The 19,430-nt window shown below is 43.5% G+C and overlaps 1 protein-coding gene across 2 annotated transcripts in view; it reads left to right on the plus strand.

Moving 5' to 3' along the window:
* The window catches only part of LOC135511191 (transmembrane protein 150A-like), a 47,779-nt gene continuing 28,349 nt past the window's right edge, over window positions 1-19,430 (plus strand). The window contains exons 1-4 of one of the 2 annotated variants that reach the window (XM_064932813.1): window positions 1-325; window positions 592-857; window positions 12,826-12,873; window positions 14,011-14,097. In XM_064932813.1, coding sequence (XP_064788885.1) covers window positions 793-857; window positions 12,826-12,873; window positions 14,011-14,097 — 200 coding nt within the window. In that variant the 5' untranslated portion in view covers window positions 1-325; window positions 592-792. The remainder of the gene's footprint in view (window positions 326-591; window positions 858-12,825; window positions 12,874-14,010; window positions 14,098-19,430) is intronic. The other variant, XM_064932814.1, reaches the window with a different exon arrangement.

A 19,430-nucleotide genomic window follows, 5' to 3' on the forward strand; every position in this document is an offset into this window, starting at 1 on the left:
CAACAGCTGGCAAGACTGCTTTGATGATTTTTGACAAAGCTACCTCCCCACGGAGATACACGAAACACCGTCGGTTCCCTCAGAAAATACACATACTAATTGTCCAATTCAAAGAAGAAAAACGAACAAGGCGGACTTAAAACTGTCAAAATATTTAAAACGAATATATACTGACTCGTTGGTATTTTTCGTGAGAAACACAGGAAAGATTTGCCCCGTGAAAAGGTGCCTTTTTGACAGAGCTGTTGCAGCTATAGGCGCTCGAGACTAGAGTGAGGTGAAACGAAAGTTGGAAGCAAAAACGAATCTTTCCTAAAGAGAAACGGTGAGATGCTGAGAATATATCTTATCATTATTTCCTGTAACAATTGGCTTGAGTTGATAGGCAAATTAGCATGAAACCGCTAACTGAATAATGAATATATTGCTGCGAAAGTGTCGGGAAAAGTGAATATCATCTTGCATGTTTACACTGTAAACCATTTGACTATAGTCACCCATACCTAACTCATCTGTCCAGATTTCATAGTAGCCAATAGTGACAACACGATGATGGCGATGTTGAGTAACCTATCTTCTTCCTCTTTCCAGACTGGACACTTCGCCTCTCCACTCACTCCATTTCCTCGCCTTCAAGTCACAAACACGTCGGCTGAGATGCGGCTGCCAGTTACCTGGAGTTAAATGCTAACGTTAGTCCATGAGAGGAGAGTGCGAGTTTGGCCAAGGACGAGGAGAAAGAAGAAGAAGAGGGCTATTTCCTGAAACAGAGGGACAGAGCAGGGAGAGGACATGTCTCTTTGGGTCATACTACCTGTTAGTCTGCCTTCCTTGACCATCACTGGAATATGGGTTGTGTGAGTGTTTCTGCTTTTTGTTGATATTTTAAGCCAACTCAAATAGTCCATTGTTGTTTGGTCCTTTGGCCAAAGGCACAACATGTCTGGCACAGAATCTCAAACAGTCAGTCAGTGGCCAAATGTCATGCAACCTCAAAATACCATGATAAAGCAATCCACAGCCATAGTTTTATATATATATTTTTATACCTGACATTTAACGGCAGGATTGGACAGTATCTAGTCATGCAAACCAACTGTGCCAACCACCACCACTGCTCTGGTCATAGAACCTGGCTGCATAGCTGCTGTGCATTCCAGGGCTCCATGGTGATATGAGTGGATTAGTTCTCTCCCCAGGCCTGCATGTGGCCTTAGAGCACTACTGTCTATTATAGCTTGGGCTGTGATTCATCTCTCTCTCTCGCTCAAAATAGCAGGTTCAGGTAGCCTGTAGGCCTATTGCTATAGGCCTTCATATTCAGTCCTTTATTAGGTCTAGGTCTATGTGAAGTCACTTAGGGTTGGTGGCTTGGGGTTGACTCCTTAGATGAGTGTCTAGGGGTGACATTTGTCCTGCTCGAGGAGGGCTTGGAGGGAATGAGAGGGGATGAAGTTTCAAGTTTTGTCACGTGCACAAGTACAGTGAAATGCCTTTCTTGCAAGCTCTTTCCTGTAATCAATATCAGTAGTGCTATAAAGTAAAGTAGAACAAAAACATATGAGAAATAGAAATAAAAACATAAGAAAAGTAAGCTATATACATGGTCTGTTCCATCATCAGTAGCTATATACACGGTCTACTCCAGAGTCAGTAGCTGGAGTGTTAGGTGTAGATATGTATAGTGGTAAGAAGACTAGGCATCAGGATATGTGATAAACAACAGAGTAGACACATTAGAAAAGGCAAAGATGTAATGAGGGTGGATGGAGAGAGAAAAAGAGTGAGGAAGGAGGGACACTGAGGGAGGGAGGGGGGTTGACTGCTGTGTTGCCGCCAGATCCCTCTCACCTATTTCCTTCCTGTCCAGTGGGACTCACAAGGGCACCCTGTCTCCCAGAGCAGTCAAGGGTCCCTCTCCTTGGGCAGCGGAATGTGAAAGGGCACGCTTTGTTACGTAACCCCCCCCCCCCAAGTGGGGGTAGGATAAATACTGGGGGTAGTGCTTATTCAGGGATTTCACACTGCAACCCACACCCACATACAAACACTGTACTCTGTTCTGCGCCATGAAATAGCTACTGAGAACTAGACAATAACTTTATAGTAGAGTCCACTCAAAGCTAGCCGGCTTCTTACATAGATTATTCCATTGACCTTTCTGTTTGCAAATGGTTTTTTTCTATTGAAAAAGCTGCATGTCGAATGGCAATTCAGTACAGACGCCCTTTTCCATGCTCTTCTCAATGAGGAAAACAGGGGAAATGAAATATTAAATTGACCTTTTAGGTGTAGCCTGAGGTAACCTGCACAGATAGTCAGCCATTAAGCTCCTCTGTTTTCTTTCTGTGGATGACATTTTGGGATGCTGATTTGATTACAGAACAACAAATGATCGCAGCACTTTCTCCGATGACATTTCATCTTCATTTAATTTATCATGGGGCAATAAGAGTTTTTAGATTCAACAGTCTATCTACATTTCTGTTTAGTGTGTAGTTAGTTGTCCATGATGAAACTGTTAGAAATAATCATGATGATTATTTTGTGGTGTTCCAGCATGTACAGATTCTAGAAGTTAACGTGGTAATTGAATATAATGGCACCGGAGGGAATGGAGGCTGTTTTATGGGCTCCAGAACAATTGTGCTCTTTTGTTTTTATCTTTTTGCGCTGATCTTAACTTTTTCCTACATAATGTTTCTGCCATTGTTTCATATGACCGAAAAGAGCTGCTGGACATCAGAACAGCTATCACTAACCTTGATTTGGATGATGACTTCTACTTCAATGAGTCAGAGGTTGAAAGACACATTGTTTATCGTGGACCAGGCCCAAATCCCCGACACTCCAAATAAAGAGGAGGAGGAGGTGCTATAGAGGCTGGCGTGCGGGATACCTGGCGAGACTATGTCGGAGATTGGATAAATTGCCTCTACCCTCCGTTCTATTGGCAAACGTGCAATCACTGGAGAATAAACTGGATGTGCTCTGTCAAGACTATCCTATCAACGTGATCTTATCTTAATATCTTATGTTTTTGTGAGTCGTGGCTGAACAAGGACATGGTTAATATAAATCTAGCTTTTATTTCTATACGTCGGCAGGACAGAGCTGTTGTGTCTGGGAAGCTCAGAGATGTGTGTGTGCGTCTCTAATATTAAGGAAGTCTCGAAGTTCTGCTCGCCTGAGTTATAATAACTCACGATAAGCTGTAAACCACACCATTTACCAAGAGACTTTTCATCTATGTTTTTCATAGCTGTCTGTTTACCACCACAAACCGATGTGGGCACTAAGACCACACTCAACAAGCTGTATAGGGCCATAAGCAAACACAAAAATGCTTACCCAGATGCGGCTCTTAGTGGTTGGTGACAAATGCAGGAAAACTGAAATCTGTTTGTACCAAATTTCTACCAGTATGTGACACCACTTAGATCACCTATACTCCACACACAGAAACGCATACAAAGCTCTCCCTTGCCCTCCATTTGGCAAATCTGACCATAACTCCTGATTCCTGCTTACAAGCAAAAACTCAAACGGGAAGTACCAGTGACGCCCTCAATACGGGAGTGGTCCGATGAAGCGGATGCTAAGCTACATCACTGTTTCGCTAGCACAGACTGGAATATGTTGAGGAGTTTACCACATCAGTCACCAGCCATATTAAAATGAGCATCAAAGACGTTGACCCACAGTGACCGTACGTACATATCCCAACCAGAAGCCATCGTTTACAGTAACATTCGCACTGAGCTATGGCTATAGATGCTGCTTTCAAGGATCGGGACACTAATCCAGAATCTTAGAATCCCACAATACCCTCCGACAAACCGTCAAACAGGCAACTCATTAATACAAGCGCAAGATCGAATCCTATTTCACCGGCTCTGACGTTAGTCGATGTGGCGGGGCTATTTTTTGTTGCCTTACAATCTGAAATTACAATAGATTTGTGGGGGGTTTGTATCATTAAATTTACACAACGTGCCTACCACTTTGAAGATGTAAAATATTTTGGTGAAACAAACAAGAAATAAGACAATAAAACTGAACTTCAGCATGCATAACTATTCACCCCACCGAAGCCGATACTTTGTAGAGCCACATTTGGCAGCAATTACAGCTGCAAGTGTCTTGGGGTATGTCTCTATTAGCTTGGCACATCTAGCCACTGGGAGTTTGTCCATTCTTTAAGGAAAAACTGCTCCAGCTCATTCAAGCTGGATGGGTTCTGCTGGTGTACAGCAATCTTTAAGTCAGACTACAGATTGCCTATTGGATTGAGCTCTGGGCTTTGACTAGGCCATTCCAAGACATTTAAATGTTTCCCTTTAAACCACCCAAGTGTTGCTTTAGCAGTATGCTTAGGGTCATTGTCCTGCTGGAAGGTGAACCTCTTTCCCAGTCTCTAATCTCTGGAAGACTGAAACAGGTTTCCCTCAATATCTCTGTATTTTGAGCCATCCATCATTCCTTCCCTGCATCATGATGATTCTGCCACCACCATGCTTCACTGTGAGGATGGTGCTCTCAGGGTGAGGAGAGGTGTTGGGTTTGCACCAGAAAAAGTGTTTTTCTTGATGACCATAAAGCTCAATTTTAGTTTCATCTGACCAGAGTACTTTCTTCCATATGTTTGGGGAGTCTCCCACATTCATTTAGACTAACACCAAACGTGTTTGCTTATTCTTTTCTTTAAGCAATGGCTTTTTTTCCGGCCAGTCTTCCATAAAGCCCAGCTCTGTGGAGTGTACGGCTTAAAGTGGTCCTTTGGACATATAATCCAATCTCCGCTGTAGAGCTTTGCAGCTCCTTCAGGGTAATCTTTCGTCTTTTTGTTGCCTCTGATTAATGCCCTCATTGCCTGGTCTGTGAGTTTTGGTGGGTAGTCCTCTCTTGGCAGGTTTGTTGTGGTGCCATATTATTTCAATTTTTTAAAATAATGGATTTAATGGTGCTCTGTGGGATGTTCAAAGTTTCTGATATTTTTTTTTTAACCCAACACTGATCTGTACTTCTCCACAACTTTGTCCCTGACCTGTTTGGATAGCTCCTTGGTCTTCATGGTGCCGCTTGTGTGGTGTTTCCCCTTGCTTAGTGGTGATGCAGACTCGCCTTTCAGAACAGGTGTGTGTGTATTGCACACAGGTGGACTTAAATAATGTGACTTCTGTAGGTAATTAGTTGCACCAGCTCTTATTTAGGGGCTTCATAGCAAAGGAAGTGAATACATATGCACCCACCATTTTTCAGTTTTTTAAATAAGTATATTTTTTTCACTTCACCAATTTTTAGTATTTTGTCTATGTCCATTACATGAAATACAAATAAAAATCTATTTAAATTACAGGTTGTAATGCAACAAAATAGGAAAAACGCCAAGGCACTGTACCTGAGAGGCCCATGCAGGTAGATGGACACTCAGGAATCTTTTACTACCTGTGTGTGTGGAAGAGAGCTGTGGTATCCTGGGTCTGTGTGTGTGCCTCCCATGTTTTGTCTGCCATTCACTCCTACCTGTCCAAGTTCAACTTGGTGTGTGTGAATGGCAGTGCAGCATACACAAGCTGACTCTTGTATTGTGGAGAAGTCACTGTTACTGGGATCGTGCTTTGATGCTCTTCCCCTCTCGCTCTCTTTCTCTCTCTCTCCATATTTCCTTATCTGTTGTCTCTCTCTGGCCTAGTGATGATGGTTATTCATGGTTGCCATGACTTCAGAGGCAGATGGCAGAGTTAGTGTTTACCAAATGTAATTTATTTTTGGGTTCAGGTGGTGTGTGTGCAAATGTTATGTCATGATGCCCCTGTAGGGAGAAATCACCATTTTCTCCTTTTTGACTTTATGGAGGTGTTTGACCGTATTTTATGTTTTTTAAAAATGAAGTTCTAAATCTGACCCCTGAGGGTTAGGGTTACACCGTCTCCTTCCTGACCGGTATGATGTCTGCGTGGTCCCATGGTGTTTATACTTGCGTACTATTGTTTGTACAGATTAATATGGTACCTTCAGGCGTTTGGAAATTGCTCCCAAGGATGAAACAGGCTTGTGGGGGTCTACAATTTTTTTTTCTGAGGTCTTGGCTGATGTCTTTAGATTTTACCATGATGTCAAGCAAAGAGGCACTGAGTTTGAAGGTAGGCCTTGAAATACATCCACAGGTACACCTCCAATTGGCTAAAATGATGTCAATTTACCTATCAGAAGCTTGTAAAGCCATGACATTTTCTGGAATTTTCCAAGCTGTTTAAAGGCACAGTCAACTTAATGTATGTAAACTTTTGACCCACTGGAATTGTGATAGTGAAATAATTAGTCTGTAAACAATTTTTGGAACATTTAATATATAATAAATAATAATAATAATATATCCCATTTAGCAGACGCTTTTGTCCAAAGCGACTTACAAGTCGGCTGGGGCCACTACTTTTACATATGGGTGGCCCTAGCGGGAATCGAACCCACGACGCTTGGCGTTGCAAGCGCCATGCTCTACCGACTGAGCCACACAGGACCCTTGTGTCATGCACAAAGTAGATGTCCTAACCGACCTGCCAAACTATCGTTTGTTGACAAGAAATTTGTGGGGTGGTTGAAAAACGGATTTTAATGACTACAACCTAAGTGTATTCAGTCTTCAACTGTAGGTAACAGTAGTAGCTAGCCAGTTAACGCTAGCCCTATTGACTTACAATGGGCTTGCGGGTCTACGTACAGTACAGTGGGTATTGTAGGCAGGTAAACATGCAAAACATTTCAATCAGATGTTTTCTTGCCTAACATCATTATTTGGAAACGGTATATTGATTATATTTTTGTTCTATGGAGGGGTGATGCAAAACAGCTCCAGGCGTTCCATACTTTTCCTAACTCCTGTTCTACGCATCTGAGATTTACTGTGCAATCTGATACACATCAAATCAGTTTTCTTGATCTTCTGATTAGAGGTCGACCGATTATGATTTTTCAATGCCGATACTGATTATTGGAGGACCAAATAAACCTGATACAGATTAATCAGACGATTAAAAAAAATATATATATATTTGTAATAATGACAATTACAACAATACTGAATGAACAATGAACACTTTTATTATAACTTAATATAATACATCAATAAAATCAATTTAAATAATGAAACATGTTCAATCTAGTTTAAATAATGCAAAAACTGGGTTGGAGAAAGTAAAAGTGCAATATGTGCCATGTAAAAAAGCTAATGTTTAAGTTCCTTGCTCAGAACATGAGAACATATGAAAGCTGGTGGTTTCTTTTAGACATGAGTCTTCAATATTCCCAGGTAAGAAGTTTTAGGTTCAATTCAACTAAATTGAACATAGGACTATTTCTCTATACCATTTGTATTTTATATACCTTTGACTATTGGATGTTCTATTTAGGTACTTTAGTATTGCCAGCCTAATCTCGGGAGATAATAAGCTTGAAGTCATAAACAGCGCGATGCTTGAAGCATTGCGAGGAGCTGCTGGCAAACGCAGGAAAGTGCTGTTTTAATGAATGCTTACGAGCCTTCTGCTGCTTACCACCGCTCAGTCAGACTGTTCTATCAAATCGTAGACTTAATTATAATATAACACACAGAAATATGAGCCTTAGTTTCCGGATTTGACCATATTAATGACCTATCATTTCAAAAACAAAACTTTAATTATTTCAGTGAAATACGGAGCCGTTCCGTATTTTATCTAATGGTTGGCATCCATTAGTCTAAATATTGCTGTTGGATTGCACAACCTTCAATGTAATATCATAATCATGTATAATTCTTGCATATTAGTTTGCAACGAGCCAGGCGGCCCTAACTTCTGCAAATAACATTACCCTGACTCTGCACAGTTAGCAGGCAATATTAACTAAATATGCAGGTTTAAAAATATATACTTGTGTATTGATTTTAAGAAAGGCGTTGATGTTTATGGTTAGGTTCACGTTGGTGCACCGCAGGGCATTTTTTCACGAATGCGCTTTTTAAATCACCCGTTTGGTGAAGTAGGCTGTGATTCAATGATGAAATTAACAGGCACCGCATAGATTAAATGCAGCGCAGGACAAGCTAGATAAACTAGTAATATCATCAACCATCTGTAGTTAGCTAGTTATTGTTAAGCTTGATTGTTTTTTATAAGATACATTTAATGCTAGCTAGCACCTTACCTTGGCTCCTTGCTGCACTCGCACAACAGGTAGTCAGCCTGCCACACAGTCTCCTCGTGGAGTGCAATGTAATCAGCCATTATCGGTGTCCAGAAACGCTGATTACGATTGTTATTTAAACTTGAAATCGGCCCTAATTAATCGGTCGACCACTACTTTTGATCCTGTGTGAAGATAATGTTCTATACACTGATCTTTACAGGAAACCTACTGATCGTAACAGTTTATTGAGGGCTGATAGTTGTCACTCACTTCCCTTGAAAAACAGTTTGCCCTACAGCCAATTCTGTTGAATCAAAAGAATTAGCAAAAAAACAGTGACAGAAATATGGCTGAGAAAGAAAATTCGAGAGGTCAGATGAATACTGCTATTGAGAAAATTCAAAAACAAAACGAGACATGACACTTTAAGGTCAGTTTCGCAAAAAGAAGTGTTCTTGCGTTCTAACTACCCGCTATTCAAAGTGCTTTGAAAAAATTAAGGGAATCGTTCACAAACATTGGCACATTTTACGATCCGATGATAGTATCGGTAATGTGTTTTTCTTTTAACCTTCCCTTGGGCGAATTCTCGCGGGGCAGAAATCTGATCTATTGGTAAACTCTGATTTGACCACCCCAAGATATACCACCCCAAGACACAATGTCTATTTCTGGCCCTACTGGATGGAAACTACAAGTGTAATGGCTGTGCTCAATGCAATGACACTTATAAATGTAGATCCTTCAAACACCCCCAAACAGGGAAACAGATCCCAATCAAAGGTTTTATTACGTGCTCCACTAAGGCAGTTATTTATTTTATAACTTGTCCTTGTCGTAAAAATTGTGGCTAAAACAAAACGCGGATTAAAAGTACTAATCGTAGTGTCGTAGCACCATTAGGTACAAAAACTCAACTTACCCAGTTGCGGCCCACTTTTTGGAAGAAAACCACTCAATTTTGTCTCTACGTTATATTGGCATCGAACTTGTCACCCTCCTGAGGAGAGGGGGTAACCTCTACAATTTGTTAAAACGAGAGGCTGCCTGGATCTTTAATTTAAAGACTCTTGTTCCCTTCAGTCTCAACGTAGACTTTGATCTGAAGCCATTATTGTGATTGTGCCATTGTAAATGTTTGTAGGCTTATGTAGCCAAATTGTATCTGTGATGGTACGCTATCCATTTGTTTTTTTGTATGTTATTTTAATATATGAGAATTAACTAATGATATCAGGCCACACCTGGCCATGATTACAGACACGTGTGTCTTTTGACACTATATAAACGAGTCACCCCGCAGTGTTGGTCATTATACCCTGATGAAGACCGCTTATTACAGTGCCTTGCGAAAGTATTCGGCCCCCTTGAACTTTGCGACCTTTTGCCACATTTCAGGCTTCAAACATAAAGATATAAAACTGTATTTTTTTGTGAAGAATCAACAACAAGTGGGACACAATCATGAAGTGGAACGACATTTATTGGATATTTCAAACTTTTTTAACAAATCAAAAACTGAAAAATTGGGCATGCAAAATTATTCAGCCCCTTTACTTTCAGTGCAGCAAACTCTCTCCAGAAGTTCAGTGAAGATCTCTGAATGATCCAATGTTGACCTAAATGAATAATGATGATAAATACAATCCACCTGTGTGTAATCAAGTCTCCATATAAATGCACCTGCACTTTGATAGTCTGAGGTCCGTTAAAAGCGCAGAGAGCATCGTGAAGAACAAGGAACACACCAGGCAGGTCCGAGATACTGTTGTGAAGAAGTTTAAAGCCGGATTTGGATACAAAAAGATTTCCCAAGCTTTAAACATCCCAAGGAGCACTGTGCAAGCGATAATATTGAAATGGAAGGAGTATCAGACCACTGCAAATCTACCAAGACCTGGCCGTCCCTCTAAACTTTCAGCTCATACAAGGAGAAGACTGATCAGAGATGCAGCCAAGAGGCCCATGATCACTCTGGATGAACTGCAGAGATCTACAGCTGAGGTGGGAGACTGTCCATAGAACAACAATCAGTCGTATATTGCACAAATCTGGCCTTTATGGAAGAGTGGCAAGAAGCAAGCCATTTCTTAAAGATATCCATAAAAAGTGTTGTTTAAAGTTTGCCACACGCCACCTGGGGGAGACACCAAACATGTGGAAGAAGGTGCTCTGGTCAGATGAAACCAAAATTGAACATTTTGGCAACAATGCAAAACGTTATGTTTGGCGTAAAAGCAACACAGCTCATCACCCTGAACACACCATACCCACTGTCAAACATGGTGGTGGCAGCATCATGGTTTGGGCCTGCTTTTCTTCAGCAGGGACAGGGAAGATGGTTAAAATTGTTGGGAAGATGGATGGAGCCAAATACAGGACCATTCTGGAAGAGAACCTGATGGAGTCTGCAAAAGACCTGAGACTGGGACGGAGATTTGTCTTCCAACAAGACAATGATCCAAAACATAAAGCAAAATCTACAATGGAATGGTTCAAGAATAAACATATCCAGGTGTTAGAATGGCCAAGTCAAAGTCCAGACCTGAATCCAATCGAGAATCTGTGGAAAGAACTGAAAACTGCTGTTCACAAATGCTCTCCATCCAACCTCACTGAGCTCGATCTGTTTTGCAAGGAGGAATGGGAAAACATTTCAGTCTCTCGATGTGCAAAACTGATAGAGACATACCCCAAGCGACTTACAGCTGTAATCGCAGCAAAAGGTGGCGCTACAAAGTATTAACTTAAGGGGGCTGAATAATTTTGCACGCCCAATTTTTCAGTTTTTGATTTGTTAAAAATTGTGTCCCACTTGTTGTTGATTCTTCACAAAAAATACAGTTTTATATCTTTATGTTTGAAGCCTGAAATGTGGCAAAAGGTCGCAAAGTTCAAGGGGGCCGAATACTTTCGCAAGGCACTGTAGGTTATTAAATTATTGCACTTGAGCTCCTAGAGTGAGGCTCTCCTTTATTTTTTTTGTGTTCTACTCTGCTAGCCAGCACCTCGCCTAAATAGGTATGCGTTTCTTTCTCCCCTTAAACATTGCTAAAATTGACACGGTATGAATTTATTAAATTATCATGATGAAATATTGTATTCAAGCAACGTATGAGATGTGAATTGGCGACATTTAATTCCAAAGTCTGAGTTTATTTTCTCTCCCTTCAGTTCAAATAATGTCTGCAATTAATTTAATGAAAGGTTGCGCCATTTTTACGTAGTTGCGTAATATTTCTGTGCATACTTTCCGCTTCAAAATATGTACAAACGGAGTACGCATCTGAGAAGTGCCCTCCCATACATTGATTTGGACTCGTACTCCAACCTTCCTGTGCTTGAAGCACCGTAGAATGCATTTTGAGAAAGACCCTGTGTGTTTGTGACACCCTATATTCGTATGTCTGTCTCTACTGCATGGTGTTGTGCTTCGTAATTTTTCAATGACAATTACCCTTTATCGGAGTTTTGATTTTGTTGGGTGCATTATATTCTGGTGCACAATTTCTCTCTCACCTCTCTCTTTCACCCCTTCTCTCTCATTTCTCCGGTCAGTGCCCCTCTGAGGGGGAGACCAAGCTGAATCAACCTGTTTCTGGGTTAGAACACATTGACCAGACTGGTCCTCCATGAGTACACCCAGATTTCCTGATATTAGTCCAGTCCAGTGACTGATTTTATTTTTTATATATTTTTTTGTCCAGTTCAAGCAAACAAGAATATCGATTGGAATTAGGAGACACTTTGTGGTGATTTTGATCAGTCAGAATTGCTAGCTGATTTGTTATCAGGTGACCTGGTTTCCAGGGGCAAGTAAACAGGACAATCTCAGTGACAGGTTGTTGTGTGGCTTATTTGTTTTAACAGAAGGCTAGAGAGTGCAATGACAGCATAGATGGAGAGCATAGCCTACATTGAGAGAGCATACAACCAGTGACAACCCTTAAACTACATTGGATGTGATTTTCCCCCCCCCCAGCTGGTATTACAGGAATTTGAGAGCCGATTTAGGTTGTATATTCTGCAATGGACAGGTTGCTTGCCTCCCCTGGATTTCTCCACCTGAATTTGTAATTCTTACGACTTAAACCTCATCCACTTAAAAAATCCCGCCTCCCTATCATAACACTCTGAAAGCAATGCATTTTACCGCAAGAGCATTCTCACGTAATGGTCATGTTTCAAATAACCTACATTTTACCTCTCTTCTATTGTGTGAAACTCTGCCCTGTGGTTGGAAACCTTAGTCTTTCACCCCGTTCTCCCTGGTTCAACCACAAAACCACCAGTGACGGTTATTGTTCCTGTTCCCTCTATTTGTTCAATGACTCACTGGTTCCGACTGTATTTCTCTTTTTACTGTTTCTAAGAATAGAGGCCCCTGGGAAAACGAGTATTAAACATGTTAGATGATGGTCTATTCCCTGAATCACTTTTTCCATTCCAAGCCATATGAATGGCTGTGAGTTCATAAGCCTCATGATTCAAGTAGTTAAATGTTCAAGTTTCAGTTGTGTTGTCCAGATTGAAGACCATGGTACGTTGATGAGGTGTGTTGCCTCCTGTCTGTGTAGTATCCTAACCATTACTCCTTTATCTGATCAATGTTGTCTATATTATGCATAGGCTGACCCTTTTCTTTACCTGTCACAGGTACGTCATGGCCCTGTACAACCAGCACATCTGCCCTGTGAATAACTGGTACGTAGCAAAATCATTCATGTTAATAGCTGTTTATTTAAAAAGAAAAATGTTTAACTAGTCGAGTCAGTTAACAAATTCTTATTTACAATGACGGCCTAGGAACAGTGGGTCACTGCCTTGTTCAGGAGCAGAATGACAGATTTTTACCTTATCAGCTCGGGGATTTGATCTAGCAATCTTTCGGTTACTAGCCCAACGCTCTAACCACTAGGCTACTTGCCGCCCCACTAGGCTAACTGTGTAGTTTATTCATGTTAATAACTAGTTATCAACCAGTTGTATCACTGCTACATAGCCTGAAACCTATACATGGTATAATACTTGCCTGCATACGTCAAACCACTCTCACAACAAGGAGTCTCTTTTGGCTCTCCTGCTCTCCTCTAACTCACTCACTGGGGCGGCAGGGTAGCCTAGTGGTTAGAGTGTTGGTCTAGTAACCGGAAGGTTGCAAGTTCAAACCCCCGAGCCGACAAGGAACAAATCTGTCATTATGCCCCTGAACGGGCAGTTAACCCACTGTTCCCAGGCCATTATTGAAAATAAGAATTTGTTCTTAACTGACTTGCCTGGTAAAATAAAAGGTAAAATAAAAAAAATAAAAAAATAAATTCATCTCTATATAAGCTGCCTGTTAGCTGCCTGTTAGCTTAGCTGTCTGTAATCATGCTACATTTTTTGTAAGAAAACACTAAAATCACCAGGAATTTGTTTAAATTAGGAAACCTGTTTCCGAGCATTCGCAAGAGGAAAAAAAAAAAGATGTCATCAGGTCTCAATTTAATCAAGGTATTCAAACTCTTTTTGGAGTTAGTTGTGGTCAATTTGCAATGCACAAATTATTATAGTTATGTTCCGGCCCCCCGACTATCTGCTCCGACCAGAATCGTCCCACAGCTGAATTTAGTTGCCTTGCTGAGTGTGTGTGGGGTTGTCAAAACACTTTCCCATGTAATGCCACTTAGACTAGTATTTCCATAATAGGGATGTTGCAATAGTGAAACGTAGTCTTCTATTATGCACTACTAGACTGTTTACAAGGGCTGCTTGACATGACTTTTAAAACCTTGTCCTCATCAAAGCATCCCTTTCCTCCCTGTGTGTGTGTGTGTGTGTGTGTGTACGCGCACACAGGTTATATAACCAGTCGTGTGACAAGGAGCTGTACCTACAGAGTGGACCAACGTTGTGCTGTACTCTAGACAATGTTCCACTCATCAGGTCAGTCTGATCTTTCTCTCTCTCTCTACCAATTTCAATATAAGGGGCTTTATTGGCATGGGGAACATATGTTTACCTTGCCAAAGCAAGTGAAATAGAATATAAATAAAAGTGATATAACAAAGAAATTAACAGTAAACATTACACTTACAAAACTTCCAAAAGAATAAAGACATTTCAAATGTCAGTGTTGTAATGATGTACAAATGGGTAAAAATCCGGAATCCTTCCGGAGACACCTGAAACCCCACCTCTTCAAGGAATACCTAGGATAGGATAAAGTAATCCTTCTCACCCCCCCCCCCCCTTAAATGATTTAGATGCACTATTGTAAAGTGGCTGTTCCACTGGATGTCATAAGGTGAATTCACCAATTTGTAAGTCGCTCTGGATAAGAGCGTCTGCCAAATGACTTAAATGTAAATGTAATGTAAAAATAATAAACATAAATATAGGTTGTATTTACAATGGTGTTCTTCGCTGGTTTCCCTTTTCTTGTGGCAACAGGTCACATCTTGCTGCTGTGATGGCACACTGGTATTTCACCCAATAGATATGGGAGTTTATTAAAATTGGATTTAGTCTGCGTAATCTGAGGGAAATATGTGTCCCTAATATGGTCATACGTTTGGCGAGAGGTCAGGAAGTGCAGCTCAGTTTCCCCCTCATTTTGTGGGCAGTGTGCATATAGCCTGGCTTCTCTTGCGAGACAGGTCTGCCTTCTGCATCCTTTCACAATCGCAAGGCTATGCTCACTGAGTCTGTGCATAGTCAAAGATTTCCTTAATTTTGGGTCAGTCACAGTGGTCAGGTATTCTGCCACTGTGTACTCTCTGTTTTGGGCCAAATAGCTTTCTAGTTTGCTCTTTTTTTAGTTAATTCTTTCCAACGTGTAAAGTAATTCTTTTTGTTTTCTTATTTTTTTTTATTTCACTTTTATTTAACCAGTTAGGCTAGTTTAGAACAAGTTCTCATTTACAATTGCGACCTGGCCAAGATAAAGCAAAGCACTGCGACACAAACAACACGAGTTACACATGGAATTAACAAGCGTAAAGTCAATAACACAATAAGAAAAAAAGGAAGTGTATATACAGTGTGTGCAAATGGCGTGAGGAGGTAAGGCAATAAATAGGCCATAGTAGCGAAGTAATTACAATTTAGCAAATTAACACTGGAGCGATAGATGAGGAGATGATGATGTGCAAGTAGAAATACTGGTGTGCAAAAGAGCAGCAAAGTAAATAAAAAACTAAATGGGGATGAGGTAGGTAGATTGGATGTGCTATTTACAGATGGGCTATGTACAGCTGCAGCGATCGGTTAGCTGCTCTGATAGCTGATGTTTAAAGTTATTGAGGGAAATATAAGGCTTCAGCGATTTTTGCAATTCGTTCCAGTCATTGGCAGCACAGAACTGGAAGGAAAGGCGGCCAAAGGAGTTGTTTGCTTTGGAGATGACCAGTGAGATACCTACGGGTGGGTGTTGTTATCGTGACCAATAAGCTAAGGCGGAGCTTTACCTAGCATAGACTTATAGATGACCTGGAGCGTGAGTGAAGGATGCTTTGTTGCTTAAAATAGGAAGCCGATTCTAGATTTTATATTGGATTGGAGATATTTGATATGAGTCTGGAAGGAGAGTTTAGTCTTGCCAGACACCTTGGTAGTTGTCCACATATTCTAAGTCAGAACCGTCCAGAGTAGTGGTGCGGGCAGCGAACGGTTGAAAAGCATGCATTTGGTTCTACTAGTGTTTAAGAGCAGTTGGAGGCCACGGAAGGAGTGTTGTATGGCATTGAAGCTAGTTTGGAGATTAGTTAAGTGTACAAAAAAGGGCGAAAGGATTTGGTTGGTTATGTTTCACTATATTGGATCACTCCAATATATTGTTATCACTCCACAGCGGAGGGATACATCCGAGGTGAGGATTTAGATTTACTCTCCTGTACACCAGTATCTCAGCTGGGGTCCGCCGCCATGGCCGCGACACACACACTTTCATTTTCTCGGCAGTACAAACTTTCTGAAGTGTGCTTGGTAAGTCACTGGTAAGTGTAATATCTTGTGTGGAAGTAAACTCACGCCTGTGTCTTACGCGCATGGTTTGTCGTGCTTGTGTTTGGTTAGCGATACACTACGACTCTGTGTGCATCCTTTAATATATTGGTGGCTCTTGCTGCCACAAACTGTATTTACCTTACACAACTTGTCGACTGGCTTGTTCTGTGTGTTGTGAATTGCTTAACATGTTGTCTCTGCTAATTACCCTACAAGGTTCTTTTTCCAGTTTTTCCCTGTTTTTCGCAGAGATACTGGGTAATTTATCCCTCACCGGGTTCCTATTCCTCCAAGCAGGTCACGACATAAGCTCTCTCAGGGTGTTTGACCCCATGCTCCTTGGCCTTGCTGGCTTGGCTGAGCTTATGGCTTCCCTTTGACAGGTGTGATGGTGGCATCCCCCTGGAGATCTGCATACCTCGTGTATGCGCTGCCTGGGTTTGAGCCATGTGGAGAGGGCTGTGGAGCACTCTACTGGATGCCTGTTTTGTGTGGTGTTCTCAGAACGCCTAAACCTGGTAAAATTGGAGGCCATGTGCGAGTGGGTCGGCCAGGCTAGCGCTCAGGCTGGGGACGAGCTCCCTCCCTCAGGAGTGGTGTGCCAACGAGCCGTGAGTCCCTCTACTGGGCCCAGATCCCCTCCCAGGAAGTGAGTCTGGAGCCACCGCAGGCAGAGCCCATCTGCTGCCAGTCCTGGATGAGGGCAGGAGTCAAACTGCTGGGATCACCTTGAACGGAGGCCGCATGCCCTGCATCAGAAGGTTGATAGCTTCGATGGCAACAACAGCTGTTCCCTGTTGGCCAGTGATAGGCTGTTCCTGGGGGACGATGCTGGCACTGTTCACCACCGTGAGCGGGGCTTCCAGGCTGACAGGCCATCAGAAGCTGGCGGTGGGGCTTCATTGTCCCCAGCGGATCGAGGCTATGAGGGGCCTACTCACTTGGGTAGCCATTGCACTGGACTTCAAACTGGTGGACAGTGATGACTCCATCTGTCCCCATCTCTGCTGAGTTCCGCGAGGCCTTGCAGGAGCGCTGGGCCTCTGCCAGGGGCACTTCTGACTCACATCAGAGACTGGACCATGGAGTTATGTGGTGGGTTCAGAGTAACTCGGCCTCCGGGATTACCCGACCATGGACACCATGATAGCTGCCATGGTCCTCCCGGACCAGAAGATTTAGTGCGGAACCTGCGACTGAAGCCAGGACCACCAGAGTATTTGATGCAGACTTGAAAGCCACATATGGGTCCCTCTGCTCTCTTGGCCACCTTACCAACATGGCCATACTGCTGCAGGCCTATCTGCAGACTCTGTTGCCCCGGCTGCAGGGGGGAACAGAGGATATCCTTCGGGAAGCGATGGAGAGGTCTCGTCTGCTTTCTCTGTTCCAGAGTTGTGGCCCACTCCAACGGATGGGCCATGGCGCAGGTGCTTACCTCCTGGCGCCACCTCTGGCTGGCCCAATCCCGTCTGCCAGCTGCTCACCAGTGCACATTTGCCACTCTCCCCATCACCACAGGGGTTAATGACATTCTGGAGCAGACCGATAAGTTTCGGATGGACTGGGAGACCCTGAGACGGTTCATCACCACCACAGGCTCCGGGTCCAAGGCAGACAGACCATCGCCTTCCTCCTGCCCCATCGCCTCGTGCTGAGGAATGACAGCAGGAAGGGGCACAGCGTGCAGTGGAACAACCTGTCAACCGCCATAGGGATGTGCCTGGGGGCCCAAGTTGTTCGGGGCACCAACGAAAAGGCGGGCCCTGGCAGGACCCCTGTCACACCCTTCCCCGGCCTCGGCCGCTTCTCCTGGTCTCAGAGGGCAAAGTGGGAGGAGTGTGTGGAGTCCCCATGAGTGTTGTCCACAATGCTCAAGGGGTACTGACTCCAATTATGATGCCGGCCTTCGTGTTACCACAGTGGCTGACCCCTTGAAGAAAACCCTGCAGCTGGAGATCTCTTCATTCCTGGACAAGGGTGCCATCCGCAGGATCGAGAGTTCAGAACTTCTAGGTAGGTTCTACTCCACTTCTTTTGTGGTCCCAAAAAGAGAGGGTTTCGACTGATTCTGGACCTCTGCAAACTCAATGGGTACCTAAAGGTACTGAGGTTCCACATGCTGTCCCCAGCCTGCATATTGTAGGCTGTATCCAGTGGTTTGTGACACTGGACCTGAGGGATGCATATTTCCATGTTCCTGTTGATGTTCCTGATGTTGTGGTACTCCATGTCGGAGCCACCAGGGCCTCTGGGCTTGGATGCTCTGGCTCACGATTGGTCCGGGCTGGACCTGCTGTCTCAGGCCGGGGGAACTCTGTGGCATCCGAGGCCGCACCACCTCAGTCTATAGGCGTGGCCACTGAATGGCACCAATGGTCCATGTTAGGACTACAGGAGGGTGTAATGAACACCATGCAGAATACAATGGCACCCCGGCTACAACCGTGGCATGTCAGTTCCACTGGTGGTTGTTCTGCTCATGGTGCACTGGTATTGAGGTTGTGCCCGAGTCATGCGGAGTGCAGTATTGCCTCCAATACCTGCAGTCTCACTTGGATGAGGGCTTCACAGCCTCTACACTGAGGGTATTTGGCTGCTATATCTGCGTGCCATGTGGGGTGGATGGACAGGCCAGAGGGGCGCCATCCCTTGGTCTCCAGGTTTATGAAGGGGGTTCGTCTCCTGCGTCCAGCTAGGACCCGCTCAATGGCAAACTGGGAACTGTTGGAGTCTACATCCCTGAAACATTGCTCTATGAAGGTGGCTTTTTTGGTAGCGATTACTTACATGAAGAGGGTGGGTGAGCTCCATGCTCTTCCAGTAAGTACTGAGTGCTACCGGGTGGACCCCGGGGGGAGGAGTATATCTCCCCGCCCCAACACTTCATTCCTCCTGAAGGTTCTGTCAGACAGGCATGTGAGCATCCCTTTGATCCTGTCTTCTTACGACCCCCCCCGGCAGTGGTGGGGGAGTCTGGGCCTCCATCCGGCATGCTGTGCCCTGTGAGGGCACTGGCTGCCTATGTGGAGCAGACACGGTCAGTGAGAACAACAGATCAGCTCTTTGTCTGCTATGGTGAGTGAGTCCTGGGCTATCAAAGCAGAGGCTCTCACTGGGTCGTGGAAACGATTATGACAGCATACCGCCTGGCTGGCAGGCCAGTGCTGGGATCTGTGGTGGCCCATTCAACACGAGGTGTGACTGCGTCCTGGGCTCTACTGAGAGGAGTGCCCCTCGCTGATAAAAGTGCTGCGGCCCTCTGGGCGTCC

Source organism: Oncorhynchus masou, chromosome 23, assembly GCF_036934945.1.
Source record: "Oncorhynchus masou masou isolate Uvic2021 chromosome 23, UVic_Omas_1.1, whole genome shotgun sequence".
Taxonomy (NCBI): domain Eukaryota; kingdom Metazoa; phylum Chordata; class Actinopteri; order Salmoniformes; family Salmonidae; genus Oncorhynchus; species Oncorhynchus masou.